Here is a 20,557-nt window from a genome sequence, read left to right as displayed (position 1 = left end):
GCAGAAATTGCAAAAATGTGAGGTTTGGTTACTAGGCCCATGGCAACTGTGAAGGGTAGAGCCCTCTTTAAAGATAGTCTGGCCCCCTGAAAAAGAAATAATTTGTTAAGGATCTTGGCATTTCATTTATGCTTATATTTGGAGTTGTGAAATTACGTATATTCTGAATTCTTCGTTTGTCTGCGTCACAGTTTGGTGGAGGAAGGGACTTGAGCGTATATCCTGACCACAGAAACCAAATCCTTGTGAACTGAACGATCGAGTATTATTTGCAACCCGTAGAGTCCCTTTCTTTTTCACTGTTAATGTAAATTACTTTGGAACACAGCTATGCTTTCCTTAATAGTGTACATTAAAAAAGAGGATCTTGGAGGATTGTTTTTATGCTTAAGTTCTCAATGTTTGGGTACTGACACTGTAATGGCTAGAAGAATATAAATTTTATACCCTTCGGTCATGGTAGGTATACCTACCTAAAGTCCTTATGTGTTATGTGGACTTTTATAGTCTGGTCTGGTTTTGGAAAATGGAATTTAAGTCTGAGTTTTAATGAGTATTTTTTAAAAATTACAGCTGGTTTACAGTTGTTCAGCTGGCATGCTGCTCAGTTTGGTACCTTGCTCCTGGACAACTATGTTACCCTCTTTGAAGCGATGTGTAAATGGTGTGGCCACACAAATCAGGAGCTGAAGAAAGCCAGTCATGCTGCACTAGATTCATTCCTCAAGCAGGTATTGTAACTTCACTAGAACCTCTGAGATTAAAGAAAAGTCACATTTCTTGAAATTGTGGGGATACTTTGGTGCTTGGAAGTTCAGCAGATTTGTTTAATAAATAATTATTTTGTTTGAAGTGCTTCGTATTACAAGCTAGTTGTATTTTAAGACTTACTGTAGGTTTTTTGTGGCTTTTTTCATAGTTTTGGAAATCCTGAAATTTTTGTATCTGCTTCACAGATTTCTTTAATGGTAGCTAAGGATGCAGAGCTACACAAGAGCAAGTTGCAGTTCTTCATGGAGCAGTTCTATGGGATCATCAGAAGAATGGATTCGAGCAGCAAAGAGTTGTCCATTGCCATTCGCGGATACGGACTTTTTGCAGCAGTATGTGCAGGAAACTCTTTCTATATGAAGTAGTGTACTGAATGGATTTAAAGCTAGAATTCATAGACCATTCATTTTACAATTTTACACGGCTTGTGTAAATGCTCCTGTTTCTGGATTAAGTGTTGAACTTAATTAGCCACAGTGTAAAATACACTGTGGTTGAAAATTATTAAAGCACATACTGAATTTAGTGGGAGCACTTGCAGAATTGAGATTTGTAGTTAATTCTGCTTCTGTACTAGTTCTGAATTGGAAAAAAACCAGGGGCTTCATATACAGATGTGACAAAACTTAAGGATGTGTTTAATCGCTTAGGTACAGACAATACCTCGCTAGCTCTGTCTGCATTTAGATGGTAGAATCCAGGCCAGCTCTGCTCTGGAAGCTGTTCAGATATGTTTCCCACAGAGCAGGAATCTCAATCAGAACAGCCAGAATGCGCTGCTGACTGTAGGACGCTAAGAGGTAGACTGTGAAACAACTACAAATTAAAAAAAAAAATCAAACTCCCAAAACCTTCATGCTTATATACATATGTGGAGGGCAGGTATGCTTGTCAGGAAGCGCTGTTAAGAACCAGCTTCCAATTTTTGTCAGCAGTCAATTAAATGGGAATATAACAATAAAGTTAAGGTTCTATAAAGAAAGGATGGTGTTTGTGTATCATCTACAACCTATGTGCTTGATAGTGGTACCCCAACTTTTGTATAACAAAATTCTAGGCATTCCTTTTTCTCTCTCAAGACAAAGGTTAGGTTAAATAAGATCAAAGATGATTTAGATGAGGTTAGGAAATGTGATAGAATAGCTGGTTACTAGCTGAATTCTTTCCATTTTGCTACCTTTTGAGCAGAGTGCATTTGTTTTGTAGAATTTTCAACATGCTTTGTTGAAACCTAGTCTTCATCTTCTTTGATACGAACTAGAAAGGAATTGAGTTAAAGGTATTGTTTCCAGAAAAAAAAAAAAAAAGGAAGTATTTCAAATTACTGAATTGAAAGAACCTTGTTAAAAATATGTGCATAATATAAATACAGACATAGGATAATACTGCAGATTTTAACAGGAAAAAGGGATCTTAGTGCTCCAATAGCTATAAATCTTTAATGTAGAAGACACACTAATAGTTGTTAGCCTATTTAGACTCAATCTTGGCCAAGCATCAGACGCTAGGTTGTGAGGAAGCAAGAGTCTTGCTGCTACTGCAAATGGTGACCTTAGCCTGAGCACAAGTTCAGTGGTTGATTCTGGTTCAAGGCAGAATGTTTCTTTCTAGTTGCTAAAATAATTTTAACATAACGCTTACAGTTCTACAAATGATAAATGGATGGTCTTAATTTTGTCAGCATGTTTGTAGGCAGACTAGTTTCAACCTTTAGCCTAAGTCTTGGGTTCTGTCATTACCTAGATCAGTCCATTCTTTTTCCGTGGTCAGTTCCCTCTTACAGTTCTTGCCTGTGACCTGATTCCTAGTTTCTTTTCCACAAAGATTACTTTTTGACGTAGCTCATGCTGAATACTGTGATTTACAAATCATTCTTTAGAAATATGTTAGCATTATAACGTGCCCTCTAGTACTACATTAGTTTAAAAGTAGTCTTTATCCTCTGTGCAGATCCCAGCACAACAATAGTTCAGAATTTGGGCTGCTGGGTTAAGTGTTAAATAGTAATAGCCTGTGAATTATAATTGTTTAAGCTGCATTAAGGTAAGCTACTTACTACTTTAATGCAGCTAGGTCAAAATATAAGTGAGTATTAACGTTCATAATGGCATAATTGAGATATTTACAGGCAAACTCTGGTTTTCCGGCTGGATTTGAAATCATGTCACTGAAAGTTGAAGTACTCTTATAGTAAATTACACTACATCATTGAGCTATTATTTTAGTTCATTGCAGATAACATGTTTCTCATACATGCAGCAAGTAGAATACTTAAAATTAGTTTATTCAGATGTATTGAGTTCCTGGAAAAATTTAAAAGATTATTCTTATTATGATTCAGTGAAGACTTTTAGTGCTGCAGGATGCGTTTGCTTGCCTGTACAGAGTTGCTAAATCAGTATTTTATTTTCTCTCTGTAAGCCCTGTAAAGCTATACATTCTAAGGATGTTGACGACATGTACGTTGAGCTCCTTCAGCGTTGTAAGCAAATGTACCTCACAGAAGCAGAAACAATAGATGACCATCTGTATCAGCTACCAAGTTTCCTCCAGTCCATTGCAAGTGTGATATTCCATATAGATACAGTAAGTGGAGTATTTGAAGTACCAGTCAATTTTTTTAATGTGGCTAAGGATGTGTAAGTAAGTAGTAGCTGTGAACTTACCTATGATAGAAAGTGGTTTTTTATCTGAAATATGATGACTTTTACCTCCTAGGGGATGGGAAGAATATCAGGAGAATATTTCATTGGATTTTATTTGGATAAAGAACGTAAACAGAACATGCTAAATAAAATGCTACAGTGCATTGTAATAAAACCCATGATAGTTAAATGTAAATATATTTTTTTATTCTTTTAGGAAAAGCTATTTATTTGGACCTCACCTTATCCTTCTTTTTATGTGATTTATACCACTCTGTTACTGCTTTTTTTTCATTTGATACTGATACTTAGCATGTTCTCTGAGGCTGATACTTTGATTTTCCTTTGATACTATGCTATCTGTTGTAACCAGGACTTTCTGGATCCTAGCTGGAGGTGGGAAGTAAGGTTGGGGCAGAGAAGAGACTTCCACTTAAATTCTGTTTTCAGATTGTTAAGGATGAACACATTATACTTCTGTGTTATTATTGTTTAATTAAATTGGTATTTTTCTAATAAGCTTAAGACTGCTTCCACTGAAGCACTAGTCTATTCTGGAGCTACTTTTTATGATGCGTTCCAGGAAATTTTCTTACTCTGTTTTGCTTGGTTTTGTTTTTTTTTTTATATTTAAGATTAATTCACTTGCTAAGTCTTCTATTGTTCTCAGAGCAGGTAATGATATAGAATCTTGCAGAATCAACAAAGTGTCTTGCTGAAGTAGTTTAGCATAATTCTTCTCATTGATACTGAGTTATAATCATTGTCTTCGCATGGTGTGTTTTGTTTTTATTTCTTCTAGATTCCTGAAGTATATACTCCGGTTCTTGAACATCTAGTTGTGCTGCAGATCAATAGCTTTCCACAATACAGTGAAAAAATGCAGTTAGTCTGTTGCAGATCTATAATAAAGGTATTTCTAGCCCTCTCAGGAAAAGGTCCAGTTCTCTGGAGTTTTATCAGCACTGTGGGTGAGTCTGTGATATTAATTTTATTGTGGTTTTTGAAGGTTTGTGAGGGTTTTTTGTTGTTTGAGTTTTTTTCCTAAATTGATTAACTGGTTCGAAGAGTTATGTGGAATAGCCATTTGGGGTCAAAAATGAAGCTTTTCCCATCCTCTAGTAATGGAGGCTTAGGGTTCCCATTGTGTTATTTTTCAATATCCTTTGTAAAATCACTTAGGGAATACATTTAACAGCTGGTTTGGATGACAGAATGTCATCAAGGGCAAGATAATATATTTTTGTGATAATATGTTTAAAAATAAGATGTTCCTGCTTTGAAAGGCTGTGAGGAGAAAGGGATTTCACAGAAAAAGACACAAAAATCTGTTCAGTATTCTTTCACTTACACCTACAAAATGTCACAGAAAGTAGGCTGAGTGTCATCTCTATTAGAAATGCAATCTTTTTGTGCTCTAGAACTTCTGCGTAATGAAAATGAAAACTGTAAATATGCAAATAGTCAGATACAGTCCTGCGAGTGTGATAATAAAGGCGTCAGCATTGGTAGCTGATAGTTCTAGTAGTCTCCAGCAAGCTGACGTTCCATTATAATGATTTTCAGAAACTATTTGAAATTTCTTTCAGTTATTTACAGTGACTTTTCTCTATTGTTGTGGCATTTTCATTGTTTTCCATGTTCTTGATTTGGGATGTGGTGTCCACCCAAAGCACCAAAGCGCCATGTGGAATGGGGATCCTAGGTCCATGTCTGTGAGAGTCGTTGGGAGTTGTTGCCTTTTTCAGTGTGGACATTATGGGCAATGCCTTGGTTATCACTGCGTTCAGACTCGGGAAAAAGTCAAAGCAGTATTGAGAAAAAGTAGTAAAAAGCAAGTTTGAAATTGGTTCCCTGTGAAACGTCCTAGAGTTACAGCTCTGGTTTTGGCTGTATTTGTCCTTAAAGAAAAGAAAAATTGATGTTCTTTTGCCTCTCCATCATCCTGACAGAGACTGATTTAATTCGTTACTGATGTAATGAGTGATATGGATGCTGTGCCTTTAAGATTGTTCAGGCAGGTTTTTTTGTTTGTTTGTTTCAGTGCATCAGGGATTAATTAGAATCTTCTCCAAGCCAATCACATTTTCAAAGGTAAGCTAACTGTTCAAATGTGTTTATGTAATCTAGATTCCTAGGCTATACATTCTATTTCTTTAAGATCTAGCCCAGCGAACAGAGGAGAGGCCCAAAGCAGCAAAAATAGTGCTCTCCCTTTTGAGTTATGGCCCAGTTTTTATTAGCCTCTGCTCCCTACATCTTCCTAGCATCGTGGGGAGTGTGACTCTTGTACTGAATGAAAGCAATGACAGGAAATAGACTTTTGTCCTATGCAGTTCTTGTTTGCTCAGGTTGTCTATAACAAAGTATGTTGTGATTAGGTCATCCAGCTTTCTTCCAGGTTAACAAATTTTGGGCAATTAAAAAGTTTTACTGAATATTTGTGTTAAAGGAAGATTTAAAAGATTTTTAATCCTGTGCAGCAGGATAGCTACAGAGTTTCTCAAATAACTGACCACTAGAAGAAGAGCTTTAGAGATTTTTGAAGGAAGCTGGTAGTTTTGTGCTCTTTTCAGATTGGTTAACTGGGAAAGCTAAACATTTTTTGTTTCTACGTGCAGAAGTAATTTTACCTCATATTTTGTCTGGAGTCAGGTAGCCACATGTGCAGTGTTTCTGAAAAATACTCTGTGCTTTCAGGAATTTTTTGGAAAAGAAACTTCTGGATCAGAAGACTCCCGTGAAGCTGGAGAGGTTAGGACAGGGAGATGGAAAGTACCAACATATAAGGACTATCTGTATCTCTTTAGAAGTCTACTGAGCTGTGACACAATAAAGGTAAAAGCATAGTTAACATGGAAATACGAAACGATAAGTAATCCTGAATCTTCTTGGTACTTTTCTAACCCTAGACTTTTTCCAGATATCATGCTGTAGAAGAACTGTTTCCTGGAATTAGTTGGATTTTGTGGCTGATAAATGAATTAAACGGGTGAATTTAGGCTTCCATAGCTGAGAAACATCTAAAGACGAATTGTCTGAATCATTCAAGTCTTGGTTTGTAGGTTCAAGAAATAGTTCTCATTGATGTTTTGAAATGTGAACTTTTTTTCTCCTACAAAGGAATGTGTTTTTGAAGATGAAAACTTCTTTATGGCAAATACAACGCTGCAGTCCCTGAATCGTTTGCTATATGATGAACTTATAAAATCTATTTTGAAGATTATTGAAAAGTTGGACCTGACTGTTCAGAAACTGTATGTTAGTGAACAGGTGAGACCTGATGACAAATCCATTAATTTCTACTGTTGTAGGGGAACTAAAAATCACATACCCTGTTTTGTTTTCATTATGCTTGTGTACTTCCTCATGGTGTCCTTGAAGTAACATTCATAGCAGTCAAAATGTTTTACTTCATATTTCTGGATATTGCATTGCAATGTTGGGAGATGGGAACACAGAAATCAGAAGTTCACAGAACCTGTGATGCCTACTCTGGCATCTAGTGGTTTTCATTTTTCTACTTGCTTTTCTCTTATGTGCAAGCATTCCATATTATTTTTGGAATTATTGATGTATTGTTTATTAGTCATTTGTCTAGCTAGTAGCAGCTAGAAAAAGAGGAAGAGACAGTCTGTTTATCTGGAAAAAAAAAGGTGTAAATGTTTTCTGTGTTGTCACAGATCCAGTGTTTTTGCTTCAATATTTATTTTCAGGATGAAAATGAAACTGACAGTGCTTTGATTGGGCCTTCTTCTGACCCTGCTTCAAACCTTCAGCCAACAAAGCCAACAGACTTTATTGCCTTTATAAATCTAGTGGAATTCTGCAGGTATTAATATGTTTTTATGTAGTTTGGAAGTTACAAAGTGGTTGGAAGAAATGTAACAGGACTTTTGAGATGCCTGTTTCTGACAGTTGATGATATATCATGTTTCAAAATGCACAGGGTGATTAGCAGGGAGGCAGTAACTGTGTTTCAGACATCTGAGTCATAGGTAAAAACATCCTAGCTCATAGCTCAGTTTTTTTAAAGAGTTCAAGAGACAAGTCATTCACTTTCATTATTTGGGTGCAGTTGTCTTTCAGTATATGTTGTAACTTTTTAGTATTATACCGACCATATATACTGAATACTTTAGAAACCAGAAATACAGTCTTCATAAAGTATTGTGGGGCATTAAGTGAAACGTACAGCATTGTTTGCCTGTGGAGGTCCAGTTGATGTCCAGTAATGCAGTCTCGGTAATGAAATGTGGTGTGTGAGTATGTGTATTTGTATAAATTCAGTTACAAGATATAATGAGGAAGAAATGGCTTCACATTGTAAAGCAAAATAAAAATCTTCCTATGCTTGCCTCAGAAAGGAGCATATAGCTATTCCCTCACTGTCTTTGGAGCTGCTCTGTTATAGCAATACATCTCATACTGACTTGAAAGTTTGAAAAAAATGAAACAAATATTTTACTCAGTTTCTTTTTTTTTGCCTCTGTCTTTTCTGTGCATCTGTTTTAGAGAGATACTTCCAGAGAAGCATGTTGAGTACTTTAACCCTTGGGTATATTCCTTTGGTTATGAGCTTATTATACATTCAACGAGACTACCTCTTATTAGTGGATTCTACAAGCTGCTTTCTGTTACAATGAAAATTGCCAAGAAAATAAAATACTTTGAGGTGAGATCTCTTTTCCCAATGGAGGGGTAATGTGTTGTATTAATGATAGTGCAGTTCTTTATATATAGTCTTTTATGTGATATGGAAAATAGTTCATTGAAACGGTTATCCAGTTGCTTCAAATGCTTGTAGCATCCTATGTCTCTGTAGTTACGAGCACATAGAAAGTCAAAATTTAGACTAGAAGCCCAGTTTCTGAAGAGGCACCATCCATGTATAATGCTCTTTCTGAAATCCTGAGCTGGGTGAGCAGAGGGATGGGAAATACCCTTGCAGTGCAGACGGTACAGAAGATAGCTTGGGTATCAGAAACAATCTCACCAAAACAGCAGAGATGTGTATGGGTTAATTACTCAACTTCTGGGGTATACTGGTATTCCACTTACTGATTTCCACAGGAAATACGATTCTCTGTTGGTGGAGACACCATTTGCAATATGGAAGTTATTGTCAGTTACAGCCCACCACAGAGCCCAGAACTGTGCCTGCCACTGCTGATGATGGCACCAAGTGAAGCAAATTTGGGAACTTATTGGGGTAGATGCCTGTACTGTAGATGCTGTTGTGAATTGCCCTTCTGTTTTTCCACTAGCATCCTGCCACCTGGATGTCCACTGTTAGGGATATTTATTTCTTTCATGTTATATGAGTGGACAAGGATAAAACCAAGCCTTTGAAAAGTTGTTTTTCAGTCCTACATATCTTGTTTACTTGGGTAGTATTAGATGTATTCCAAAAAGTTGACCCTCATTGCACTGTATTAATGTTAGCTTCCAAGCTTTGAGAGAACACACACACATTCCAAGTTTTCACTGGCACCAGCTTCATATTGGGCAGTGATGTCTGTATTCTGAGTTGAATTGATGCTTCGTATTTGTACTGTGTACTACGTTTTTGTGGTTTCTGTTTGGTAGGGTGTCAGTCCAAGGAGTCTCAGAAAATGTCCTGAAGACCCAGAAAAGAGGTCTTGCTTTGCACTGTTTGTAAAGTTTGGAAAAGAGGTAAGTGATTTTGCTGGCTAACTTTCCTAGTCTGAATATAAACATACATGACTCAATCAAAATTATATATTCTGAGGAATCTTACACATATGATGGAAGTATTCCAGCTCTTTGAATTATGCAGCATAGTGGGGGGTTAAGATATTTTTTTGTCTATTTTTTACTTAATGTCAGAAGAGGAGTATTGATCACCTACTCATGTACAATTGAGAAATAACTGTATAATTGTGCATTAAATACTTCTTAGTAACTGTCTGCAGGTGAATGGGATTCCAGTATTGGTTTTGAGTTGTTTATTTTCCATGAATTTTGATATAGCTAAATCAAGATCTTAAAAGGTTTTTCATTGTTCTTGATCTATTTATTTGAATTTTAGGTTGCAGCAAAAATGAAACAGTATAAGGATGAGTTGTTGGCATCCTGTCTGACCTTTTTGCTCTCTTTACCACATGACATCATCATGCTTGATATCAAAGCATATATTCCTGCATTACAGGTGGGTCTACTAACACTTTTTTTTTTTTTCTAAAACATACAAAAATTCTGGAGGAAAGTTAGTATCTTGTTGAGCAAGTAAGATAACTATTAAGCTTTGTACCGTCTTCAGTGAGATAGAAAATAAATCGCTTGACTTTTTGGGTAAACAAGTAGATTGTCAGAATTTGCTTTTGCACTAAGCTGACTGTTAGTGCCTGTGTTGCAATATAGTACATATATATCTCTTGTGCTAATCTTGAGTGAGATGTTAAGCAGACAAAAGCTATTAAGAAGGAAGACGTATTGTATGCTAAATGTTTTCAGATGGGGGGGGTTTACCCTTAAATAGTAGCAGTCAATAAAAATGAAAGACTTGATAGTTTTATGTTTGACGTGTAGAATGCATTTAAGCTGGGCCTTAGCTGTACCCCGATGGCTGATCTGGGACTGGATGCTTTGGAAGACTGGTCAGCTCACATCCCCAGACATATAATGCAACCTTACTACAAGGATGTTCTGCCTCTTCTTGATGGTTATTTGAAAAACTCTACGTCTACAGGTACATACAGACAATGGATTTTTAGTCTCGAGGGAGAGGAAAATAGATTTTCATCTAGAGACATGAATATGACATACGTTTTGTCTATATTGTATGTTTCTTGTGATTGGAACAATGTAATTTCTCTTACACACAAAAACTTACCGTTTTCTCAAAAGAGGATTTATCTGCTACTGCTAAACAACCGTGAATTATAGCCATTTTGTATGCCACTTCTCAGTCATTTGTCCTTTGCATCCTTTAATCAGCTTATATTTCGCTAATAGAGACTTATTTTCCCTAATAAAGATTTTAAATGAAGGAATAATTTTCACATCTTAAAAATAAAAACAGAGGAGCAAAAACAGGGCGCGTTTTTTAAAATGAAGTAGGAGTTAGTGCATAAGGTGCGGGTACAATAAACTGATACTGATATGCTGGGTTTTTTTGTTCGTCAGTTGAATCCCAGAATAACTGGGAAATAAGGAAACTTTCTCGAGCAGCCCAGAAGGGATTTAACAAAGTTGTGATACAGCGTATAAGAAAGGCAAAGACTTCTTCATGGGTAAGAACACTGATTCTTTTTATAATTAAATGTGCGTTAATGAACTCCCTCCGTTTCTCTTAGTTTCTTGAATACATACTTTTTTTTTCCCTGAGGATTATTTCTATCTTAAATCAATTTGGTGAGTGCCACTCTACAGTGTGACTCAAAAAGCTGTTACATCAGCACGGCTGGAAAGACGTCATGTTCTAGGGTGAGAATGGGAATGAAGCAGGGAAAAGGAACTGAAGAAATCTTTTTAGTCTACATCACTGCCAGACTGATCTATTGTGGAAATAAAAATTTACCTTCCTACACTTAAAATCAGATCCCAGCTTAGCAGTGGTGCACTGTGCAAATGTTGTCAATATGTTACTTTTTTTTTTTTTTTAAATTATTTTGTGAGTAGTTTCATAGTCTTAGAAGTCAAACATACAGATTATTTTGACCAGTGGCTTCTCAAGTAGCTCAAATTAAGTATAGTTTTATTTGTATATTCCAGTCTGCCGACTAGCTTGGAATAAACCTTTTTTAGACATGAAACTAATAGTTATTCATATGTGTGTATGTATATATGTATATATTTCCAGCCTAATGGTCTTCAAATAGAGTGAGTGATTTTTGCAGGCTGATAGAGGCTTATGAAAATTGCTTGGCTATATAGATACAGGATCTAGACTTGAAATTCTGGGATTAAAATAAATGAAAAGAGTAATTTATACTTAAGATTTCTTTCCACTTTTTAGACTACTACATCATTCTGTAGGTACGTGCTGTCTGTGATGTTAAAATTTTAAGCTTTACTTGAGAAATGGTAACTGAAAGGCCACAAAATGCGATGAAAAGGCTTTCCAGTGTTCTCTTCTTTTTCTTAGTGAACTAAAACTGTTCTCTTGTTTGGTGTAGTTTCCCTCACCGCAGGTTCTTCATCATTCCTTCTTCATCCATATGTTGATATGGATGTTAATATGTTAATAAAACCTTCATTTACTACGTAAACCAAATTATTTACACATAGAAATAACACTTCTTTCACTGATATAAATCCGTTGAATTATTTAGGATGACAGTCCCTCTTTGGAAGCAGTAAGGGCTAGAGTGGCACGCCTTCTTGGATCTTTGGGAGGACAGATCAGCCACAACTTAATTACAGGTGAGTGTCTTCTGAGTGTAAAAAAAAGGTTTACATGTGTCTGCTGTCTCTTTTGAAGGTTGGTTTCAGTGAGGTCACAACATCACTTTATAAGAATGCATGAGCTTTTCAAGGAAACGTGTTTTGTTGCTCTTGTTGAAACAAAATTGCTTTTTTTCAGTTTTAATGTTTAGGAGAGCAAAGTATTAACTAACATTGTGGAATGCAAAAAGTGTGTAGAAAACTTCAGCTAAAGGCAAAAAATGGTATGTGCTATGACTATGATATTATTTATTCCTCACCTTTGCCCTCTGGCTGCAAAGCTGTGTTAAAACTTGGCCACAGTTCACAGCTCTTCAGTACTTCCTTCCACCTCTTTCCTACGGTTCCTGCTTAATCCAGTTTTCAGAACTGCAGCCTGTGAATGGTGTAACACTCAGCAAGCTTACTTCTTAATTTATGGATTTAAGATTCACCATGCCTTTAGCAGGTCCAGGTAGTAGAGCTCCATTTGAGTGCCTTCTCAAAAAAAAATGTTTTCTTTTCTCTGTTCAGTCTGTGAATAAGCTTTATAATTTAGTTTTTAAATATAATAAAATATTATTAGGACGAGAATAGGAAAATACACTGCAGGTACCTGACTGTGAGTGTTAAGGGATAAATTCAGCACAAAATTTAGTCAGTCTAAAAATTAATCTAGTTGAATAGAAGTTTTGTTCCTATCTTTTAGTGTGTTAGGAACATTTTTTCCTTCTGCCTTTACAATAAATTTTTTTTCTTCCAAGTAGTTCTCTGTTGCTTACTCAAAAATATTGGAGGAAAGTAGCATTATTCCCTGGAAATTAAATACTAAGTGTGGTGTCGTGTTAAGAGGTGGGGTTGCCGATGAACCCTTTATGTTTGCCCAGTCTGTCAATATCCCAAGAAAGATGAGACCCTTACTCCTGTCCAGTCTGTCTGAACCCACTGGACAGCCCAGAGGGTGATTTGAGTAACCTGTTCAGGGATCTACGTTGACAGAGCCACTGAGTCAGACCCCTTTATTTCAATTATTCGAGGTCCTGAGAATTTGCACGAAGTGAATTTTATTATACAAAATACAGATTTGTAACAGGATAAGGTTTAAAGATTGCCAGTGATAATACACTGACTGGAAGAATGAGTTTGAAGTGATATGCAACCAAACTCTAATTACTAATCACAGCTAGCTTAGGTTAGCTATTTTAGCATGCTTAGGATATGGTTCTTGCCCGGTAGGTGTCCCTGTGGGGGAGAAGACAGGTTCAGCCTGTTGGCTCATCCCAAAAGTTACGATGGAGTTTTCCCTCATTTTCTCTCCTGGTCCATTTTCTTCTATACTGTTTCTATTATTAAGGTGGAGTTTGAGTGACTCTAGCCATACATTTTTTTATTGCTAATTGGTGTAAAATTCTCTCCCCTCGTCTTTTCAAGGTATAGTAAGAAAAATATATAGCGCACATCCCCAGTGAAGGGTGATCTCACTTTGGAGCCTTTGGGATGGAGGTGTGTTTTACCATTATAATGAGATTATAATGAGCAAAGTTCATCTGAAGGACGTGATTTTGCTACAGTTCTTGGCTCAGCCACTGACATTCTTCTTATCTGATAGCTGCAATGCGTTTTATCAGCTACCATATGGCTCATCAGCCACCATGTACCATGACGTTCACGTCCCTGCAGGGAGTGTAACAAACAGAATTTGGCCGCGGTGTCTCCACTGCGCTCCACTCTCGGTTCTGTTTGTCTTAGCATATGCTAAGGGAAGCAGGGTGTGTTGCCTAAGGAACTGCTGTAGGGAGCATGCCAACCACATTCCATCCTGGAAGCAGCAACTGCATTTTAGCCTAAGAAGTTTTTCTATTAAGATGAACCTTAGAGAAACTAATTTCCCCCACTCAAGTCATTGTCCCACAGTGTGGTCAGACTTTGTTAACCAAGTTAAAAAATTTGAAAATATAGGGAAAGAAGGGAGTAATTATGTAGTTATGAGGACGTAGCCGTAAATATAGTCATACTCTGTGCAGCTACAGGAGTCTTTGTGTTGGATCTGCTTGTCTGATTTGATCTTCAAGAATTGTTTGTAACAATAGAAGACAAAAGTAATATGTTTGATGTCTTTAAAAAGTATGTCTTCTGGTTTTATAATTGTCTTGAATCTTACCTGTATTGAAACTAGAGGCTGCTACATCTATCTCCTGAAATGTTGTCTGCAATTATTTTTTCCATGTGATAGCTAAACATCTGTTTGGATGTGCAAATAGAACTGAACTTCTAATATACTTCTGGTACTTGTAACATTGAGCTGTTTATGAAGCATTAATGTTTTGTGGCAATCTAACTGAAGTTAGAAGGTTACAGATTTTTTTTTTTGTCTGAGCTGCAGAAATACTTGTTCTGTGTATATTATGTAAAGATTATGTTTTATTTTTATGTTTTCAAATGCATTAGCTACCTCTGCAGAGGAGATGATGAAGAAATGTGTGTCCTGGGACACTGAGAAGCGTCTGAGCTTTGCGGTACCATTTGCGGATATGAAGCCTGTCATCTACTTGGATTTATTCTTGCCTCGTGTGACTGAGCTGGCACTTTCTGCAAGTGACAGACAAACAAAAGTATTGATATTTTTTTCTGCATCTTTTTTTTTATGCTAGCTGATAAATACTGCATAAAATAATGTCTTCTTTGTTAAGAAAGACCTGTTTTAATTATTCCCAGGTAGCAATGTGCTGCTTTGGTGCTTTTTCATGATTACATTATTCTGAGTGTTTTAAAACTAAAGAGCAGAAGTTGCTATAAGCTCTATCAGACACCACTGTGCTTTGAGAGTTAGACTTTACATAAAAATGAAAATTTTAAACAAGTTGCTCTTCAGTGTTGTTTGACCTCCTTCTCATGCCTAGTGTGCGTATGAGCTTGTGGGCCCACTCCAGCAGAGCACTTCAGCAAATATTTTGCTGCTTTGCTGGATTGGGATGTTGATTTCCAAAGAGAGTCCAGAATGGAGGTATCCTTGAAAACATGATGATGGATACCTTATCCAGTGATGAATTTTCTCCAGCTGAACAGTGACTGCCCATGATAGAGACTAAAACATAAGAACAAAAGCCAGTTAGAATGTGCATAAATTATTTCCGTGAATATGATTTGTTCCTGGAACAGTGATTTAGCATAGATTGGAGTGATTTCTCAAGTACACCCGTTCTTTTGACTCATTCTCTCCTGCCTGCAATTTTGTCTTCTGTGTAAAAGTAATGGATATGTAACCAAAGTGATTTTTAAATTTCAGGTTGCAGCATGTGAGTTGCTACATAGCATAGTCACATATATGTTGGGGAAAGCATCTCAAATGCCAGAAGGACGTCAGGGTCCTCCACCCATGTATCAGTTACATAAGCGAGTATTTCCAGTACTGCTTCGTCTTGCTTGTGATGTAGACCAGGTAAACAGATTAATTTATGAGCATTTCAGCTTATTTGTTTAAAATACCTCGAAACATGAAAATTAATATATGATTTTATTTAGAAGTTATCCTGTTAGAAGTAATCCTGACACATGGCCTTCCTCCCTCCTTCAAAATGTAACATGTTTTGTTAGCTATTTTAGGGATAGTTTTTTAGGACTTGAGGGGCAGGGGAATGAGGAGAAAGCCTTTTCTAAGACTTCTATAAGTGTAATTCAGAGTAACTCAGAGGAGTGTACAAATACATGAGGGTTTCTGTGTTTGATTTCTATATTTTTCTTTTTCTGTAATAAGTTAATTTGAGTTGATTATTTCAGTATTGGATGAATGCAAAACTACGGTCCACAAGAAAAGCATTTGGGAAAGAAGTTGCAGCTGCCTTATTGATAGCTAAGGATGATATATTTAATTCAGACATCTGAACTTGGTATTCCTCCTCCTTTACACAAAACAGAATAGACACATAGCTTCAGCTCCACTGAAATGGCAGCTCTTGTGCCTTTTCAGACTTCTGTTCGGACCCTGGCATCCACATTCTGTTTTTAGGCCAACGGGGTTTGTGTTCTGTTAAAATAAACAGGAAGCAACGTTACCAATGTAGGTGAAACCCTTTTTGCTGGCATATGACTGAACATAAGCCATAGGTAAATAATGTCTGGATTGGTCCAAACCAGCGCACACAGGCATACACACTGTATTATAAGCAAGTGTATTTAATGGTTCTTTCCTTCATGTTATAGTATGACAAGAGTTTGATCAGGTTGACTTACAGGTAGAATTGTTGAAATCCAGCAAGTTAGAATAGTGTATATGGTAAAGATAAAGAGAGATTTTAGATGAAAATACATCTTAAAAACAAACTTCCTTGTTTCCCTGGCTGTGTATTGGCGTATCAGTCCATGAAATGCAATGTTTTTTGCTTGTATCAGAGGATCTTACTGAAAGTAAGCCTGGAGATCTTTTGAGACTAGTTGAATAGAAAGTAGCTAACCAGATTTTCTTTTTTAGTCCTTGATATGGTAATAGGATATGAAGCTGATTATTCATTTTATAGACCCTTTTTCAAAGAAGTATTTTTTTATTCTTTCTTATTTTGAATAGCGAAGTAGCACAGAAATATATTAATACTAGAAATGTAGTTGGCTTTTATTCTTTTTAGGTGACAAGACAGTTGTATGAGCCTTTAGTCATGCAACTTATTCACTGGTTTACGAACAACAAAAAATTTGAGAGTCAAGATACAGTGGTGTTCCTGGAAGCTATCTTGGTAGGTCATAAGTCTTCCTTTTCTTCTCTTCTGTGCCGTCTGACTTTGTTTTTAACTGGCATCATTTTACTGCTGAAAGAACCAGGAGCACATAAAAGGGTAGAATGGCTCCTTATTTGTCTGAAAGAAGGAAAGCGGGTTATCAATTTTGCGATCTTTTAATGTTTCTTAACTGAGATTTTGATGATGGATTTCTCTATTTCTTTAACATTCTCAAAATACAGGCAGTGTCTTTAGAGTGCTTATAGGATTAATGAAACACTGTTTTTATCATCAGTGTGTACAAGGAACTACTGAAATACGTGATTTTTTTTCCTTCTCTCTGAATGAAAGTTGCTATTGATGTGTACTTAATTTTCTTCTAAGCTTATTTGCTTTCACCAGGTGCAAAAGCTTTAAGTTTGAAACTGGCAGTGACCCAAAGTGGTTAGAGGCAAGATAGATCAGGAGGTTTTGCAGTACTTTTGTGAACTGAAGTCAATGTTGCCACACCACTTCTAAAGCAGAGAAAGCTGCTCATCAGAAAATGAAGTGACTTAGACAAGGCTTCTAAACTGTTCAGTAGCTGAGATGGGAATAGAAATTCAGATCCTTGAAACCTAATCCAGTGTTATGAGGGCTGGAAATGCTTCCTCTTCCTTTGGACAGTAGTAATTTTGAGACTTTATTACTTCTGGGAAAGTGTGAGTATGGTTTTTTTAACATACAAATAATACTGTTAAATAAGATGCTCTACTAACTGCACAGAGACAATGCCTTTTTTTTATTCTTGTAATGAATTAATGTGTAATTTCAGAGTGGCATAGTGGATCCAGTTGACAGCACCTTGAGAGATTTCTGTGGTCAGTGCGTACGAGAATTTTTGAAATGGTCTATTAAGCAGACAACACCGAGGCAGCAGGAGAAAAGCCCAGCAAATACCAAGTCTCTTTTTAAACGGTTGTATAGTCTTGCTCTTCATCCCAGTGCTTTCAAGAGACTGGGTGCAGCACTTGCTTTTAACAGCATCTACAGAGAATTTAGGTGAGCAAAGAACAGAGCTCAGAACAGTAGCGAACTTGGACTTAAAGGTTCAAGGAGATAAAAAGAATTGAGCATAGACCTCGAATAGTCATCCACTGGCACTCATTCTGTTAATGAATGCAATGCTGTAAAGTTGAGTTACTCAGGTTATTAATTTTTAATTATGATTTTGTAGTTCAGGCTTTCTGCAACTGGGGAGTGTCGAAGTTTAAATTTCTGTCACAAATTTATGGGAAATAACTTACGCTTTTTAAAGGTGATCAGTGAATCTTTGTTGCTATTCTTTTAGAGTGGCTTAGATGTGTTTTTTTTTATGCAAGCATCGTGCACTTTATCTCTACAATATTTTAATTTGTTTTTTAAATAGAATTTCACACTTAGTGCTTCTTCTACTCATGTTTCTCGTCATATTTATTCCTGATTTTTAAAGGGAAGAAAATTCTCTGGTGGAGCAGTTTGTATTTGAAGCATTGGTTGTATTTCTGGAAAGTCTAGCCTTAACCCATACAGATGAAAAATCATTAGGTGAGCTATAATTAATTAACTGTGGAATGAAGGAAAAAGCCACCCCGAACCATGAATCTATAGCTGGAGGAAAAGTAAATGTGCTGACTTTTGCACCAAAGGAAGGATTATTTTTTATTCCTGATAGAGAGGTCATTTGATACCTAGTTAGGAACTCTGAATCAACTCCTTACAACATAGAAAGGTGGAGGATTTAATGCTCAAGAGAAAAAACCTTTTCACATTTATGATGATTTACAGTTTTATAGTAATATTAAAAATGCTAGTGGTGCTTTTGATTTGATCTGGTTTTGCAGTTACACACTGTAAAAATGTAGATTGATGAGAATCTTGACGTTTACTCTTTTATAACAAACAAAATACTTGAAAAATTGATATTTCCCTATATTCTGTGGAAGATTTCCATGATTTTATAATACCCTTGCCTGTTTACCTTGTCATTCTTCTCCACAACAGTATGTAGCTGTGTGAAGAATCTGTGACCTCTTCCACCATAGTAATGATTGTTCAGTAAACTTGCTTTTCTCTTTTTCTTTTTTTTTTATTTTTCCCATGCTCTGACTTTCATCAATTAATAGTAATTGTAACATTAAACCAAAAACTGATGTTACAAAGATTGATTTATTTCAGAGAAGCAGTTCAGGATATCATAGAAGTGGCCCCAGAAGAAATATTCTTATGGGAAGATTTTACAGTTTCTCTCAGCATGAGCATGGAAAATAGAATACACAGTTTTAAAACAGAGGCCTCACAGTTGGTTCAGGCCATGTTGCCATGTTGACCTGTCTGCTATTTTATGATCTTGTTCTGCGGCCTTGAAAAATTTACTACAGAAGCACAGAGCAGTGGAGGTGATAGACATTAGTGTGTGCAAGTCACTTGCACCATTTCTATAGAGATAACACCTTGATTGATTTAGCCAAGTGACATTTATTCATACATGTCAATTCTCTCTTTCTAACAGGTACCACTCAACAATGTTGTGATACTATTAATCACCTGAAACGCATAATCAAGCATAAAGCGCCTTCTCTGAACAGGGAAGGAAAACGCCGAGTACCACGGTCAGCAATTTACCATTCTTTTGCTTTTTAAATGTTACATTTTGGTTAATGATGTATGTGGTTCCTTTAATACTTAGAACTGAATGGGGAATACATTCTGTGGCTGTGGCTAGTGGGTATCTCCTGATACGTCTGTTGAAACATTGGTGAGAAATGCTGGACGTGATAAAAAAAGATCATGCTAGTCATTCTGTATTCCAGCATTGTGAGCTCAGAACAGAGCTTGCTTTACTTTGGCAAGGACAGAAGGGAAAGAAAAGCATGTGTCACTCATAGCAGTGTGTATTATAACAACAGCACTGGTGTTACAAAGCATTTGGAGGAAACTCTTCTTAAGTTTTTTTTTTTGGGTTTTTTTTTTTGTTTTTTTTTAATTGCTCTAAGTGTTAGCAGAAGTAGGACGAGCTACAGTAGGGTGATCAATGATTAAAGAGGGGTGGTGAAAAAGGTGGAAGAAACAGGAATGGATTCAACATCAGGCTGGATGAAGCTCTGAGTCACCTGGTCTGATTGCATAGCTGACCCTGCTTTGAGCAGGAAGGTTGGACCAGAGACCTTTTGAGATCACTTCTGACCTAAATTATCAAGTGACCCTAAAGAAACAGGCAAGTGGAATCTGGCAGTTAGCTCACTGCTGTGGCATATAGTAAGTTAGGAAACTGGATAATCAGGGACAGAGGAAAACTGTAGGCTTATTTAGGCTTTAATTTCCATTTTTGTCTCTTTGAGTGTTACAAGGAGAAGGAAGAGACCTGATTCTGTTTTTTAAAATTTTTCCATGAAAACTATGCTCTGGGAATCCATAGCAGAGTGGGGAGAAAAGAAAGTAGTGCAGATATGCTTGTAGAAGAGCTCTTCCTTGTAGTGCAGATGCGTTGGGGTTAGATGGATAGAAGGACATTCATAATTCATGAAACATCTTGATTTTTTTTCAACTGGAAGACTATGGCTTCTTGGTAGGTACCATGAGGACTGTTAATGCCTAATATTTTTGTGCAGAGGATTTCCAGCTACTAAGTCAGTGTGTCTTCTGGACATTGTCATGTGGCTCTTAGTGCAGTGTGGACGACCTCAGACAGAGTGCCGACATAAAGCCATGGAGCTCTTCTATGAATTTGTTCCTTTGTTACCAGGTATTGTAAGTCACAATGCACTATCATTTTTGCTTTCTAAATACTGTGCATGCCTTCCCTCTATGTTTTCTGTGCAAAGTGTTAATGACAAGAAAAAATATTTTTGAAGTATATGTCTGTTCACTCAGTGCTGTTAAATAGAAACTGAGTAGTTGCTTATATTGGAAATCAAATATTGGGAGAACATGAGGGTTTGTGGAAATTTTGTGGGCATAGGAGAGGATTTTACCGCAAACTTCCTTCCAGCCAGGAAGGAGAACTTACAGGCCCAGAACTGCTGT

The 20,557-nt window shown here is 36.6% G+C and overlaps 1 protein-coding gene across 1 annotated transcript in view; it reads left to right on the top strand.

Annotated features, from left to right (window-relative positions):
* Nucleotides 1-20,557, top strand: part of PRKDC (protein kinase, DNA-activated, catalytic subunit) — an 85,949-nt gene that overhangs the window by 6,306 nt on the left and 59,086 nt on the right. The window contains exons 10-30 of the mRNA XM_086740790.1: nt 574-731; nt 957-1,103; nt 3,193-3,357; nt 4,219-4,387; nt 5,461-5,510; nt 6,117-6,254; nt 6,540-6,689; nt 7,133-7,248; nt 7,932-8,091; nt 9,006-9,092; nt 9,469-9,588; nt 9,969-10,128; nt 10,566-10,672; nt 11,714-11,804; nt 14,253-14,416; nt 15,091-15,243; nt 16,424-16,531; nt 17,328-17,554; nt 17,985-18,079; nt 19,044-19,143; nt 20,143-20,276. Of these exons, the coding sequence (XP_086596916.1) occupies nt 574-731; nt 957-1,103; nt 3,193-3,357; nt 4,219-4,387; nt 5,461-5,510; nt 6,117-6,254; nt 6,540-6,689; nt 7,133-7,248; nt 7,932-8,091; nt 9,006-9,092; nt 9,469-9,588; nt 9,969-10,128; nt 10,566-10,672; nt 11,714-11,804; nt 14,253-14,416; nt 15,091-15,243; nt 16,424-16,531; nt 17,328-17,554; nt 17,985-18,079; nt 19,044-19,143; nt 20,143-20,276 (2,799 nt within the window). The remainder of the gene's footprint in view (nt 1-573; nt 732-956; nt 1,104-3,192; nt 3,358-4,218; nt 4,388-5,460; nt 5,511-6,116; nt 6,255-6,539; nt 6,690-7,132; nt 7,249-7,931; nt 8,092-9,005; nt 9,093-9,468; nt 9,589-9,968; nt 10,129-10,565; nt 10,673-11,713; nt 11,805-14,252; nt 14,417-15,090; nt 15,244-16,423; nt 16,532-17,327; nt 17,555-17,984; nt 18,080-19,043; nt 19,144-20,142; nt 20,277-20,557) is intronic.

This window comes from Chlamydotis macqueenii, chromosome 2 (genome assembly GCF_036417535.1).
Source record: "Chlamydotis macqueenii isolate bChlMac1 chromosome 2, bChlMac1.mat, whole genome shotgun sequence".
In the NCBI taxonomy this organism is placed as follows: Eukaryota; Metazoa; Chordata; class Aves; order Otidiformes; family Otididae; genus Chlamydotis; species Chlamydotis macqueenii.
The sequence above is the reverse complement of the archived record's forward strand: the minus strand, read 5'-3'. Positions and strand labels throughout refer to the sequence as shown.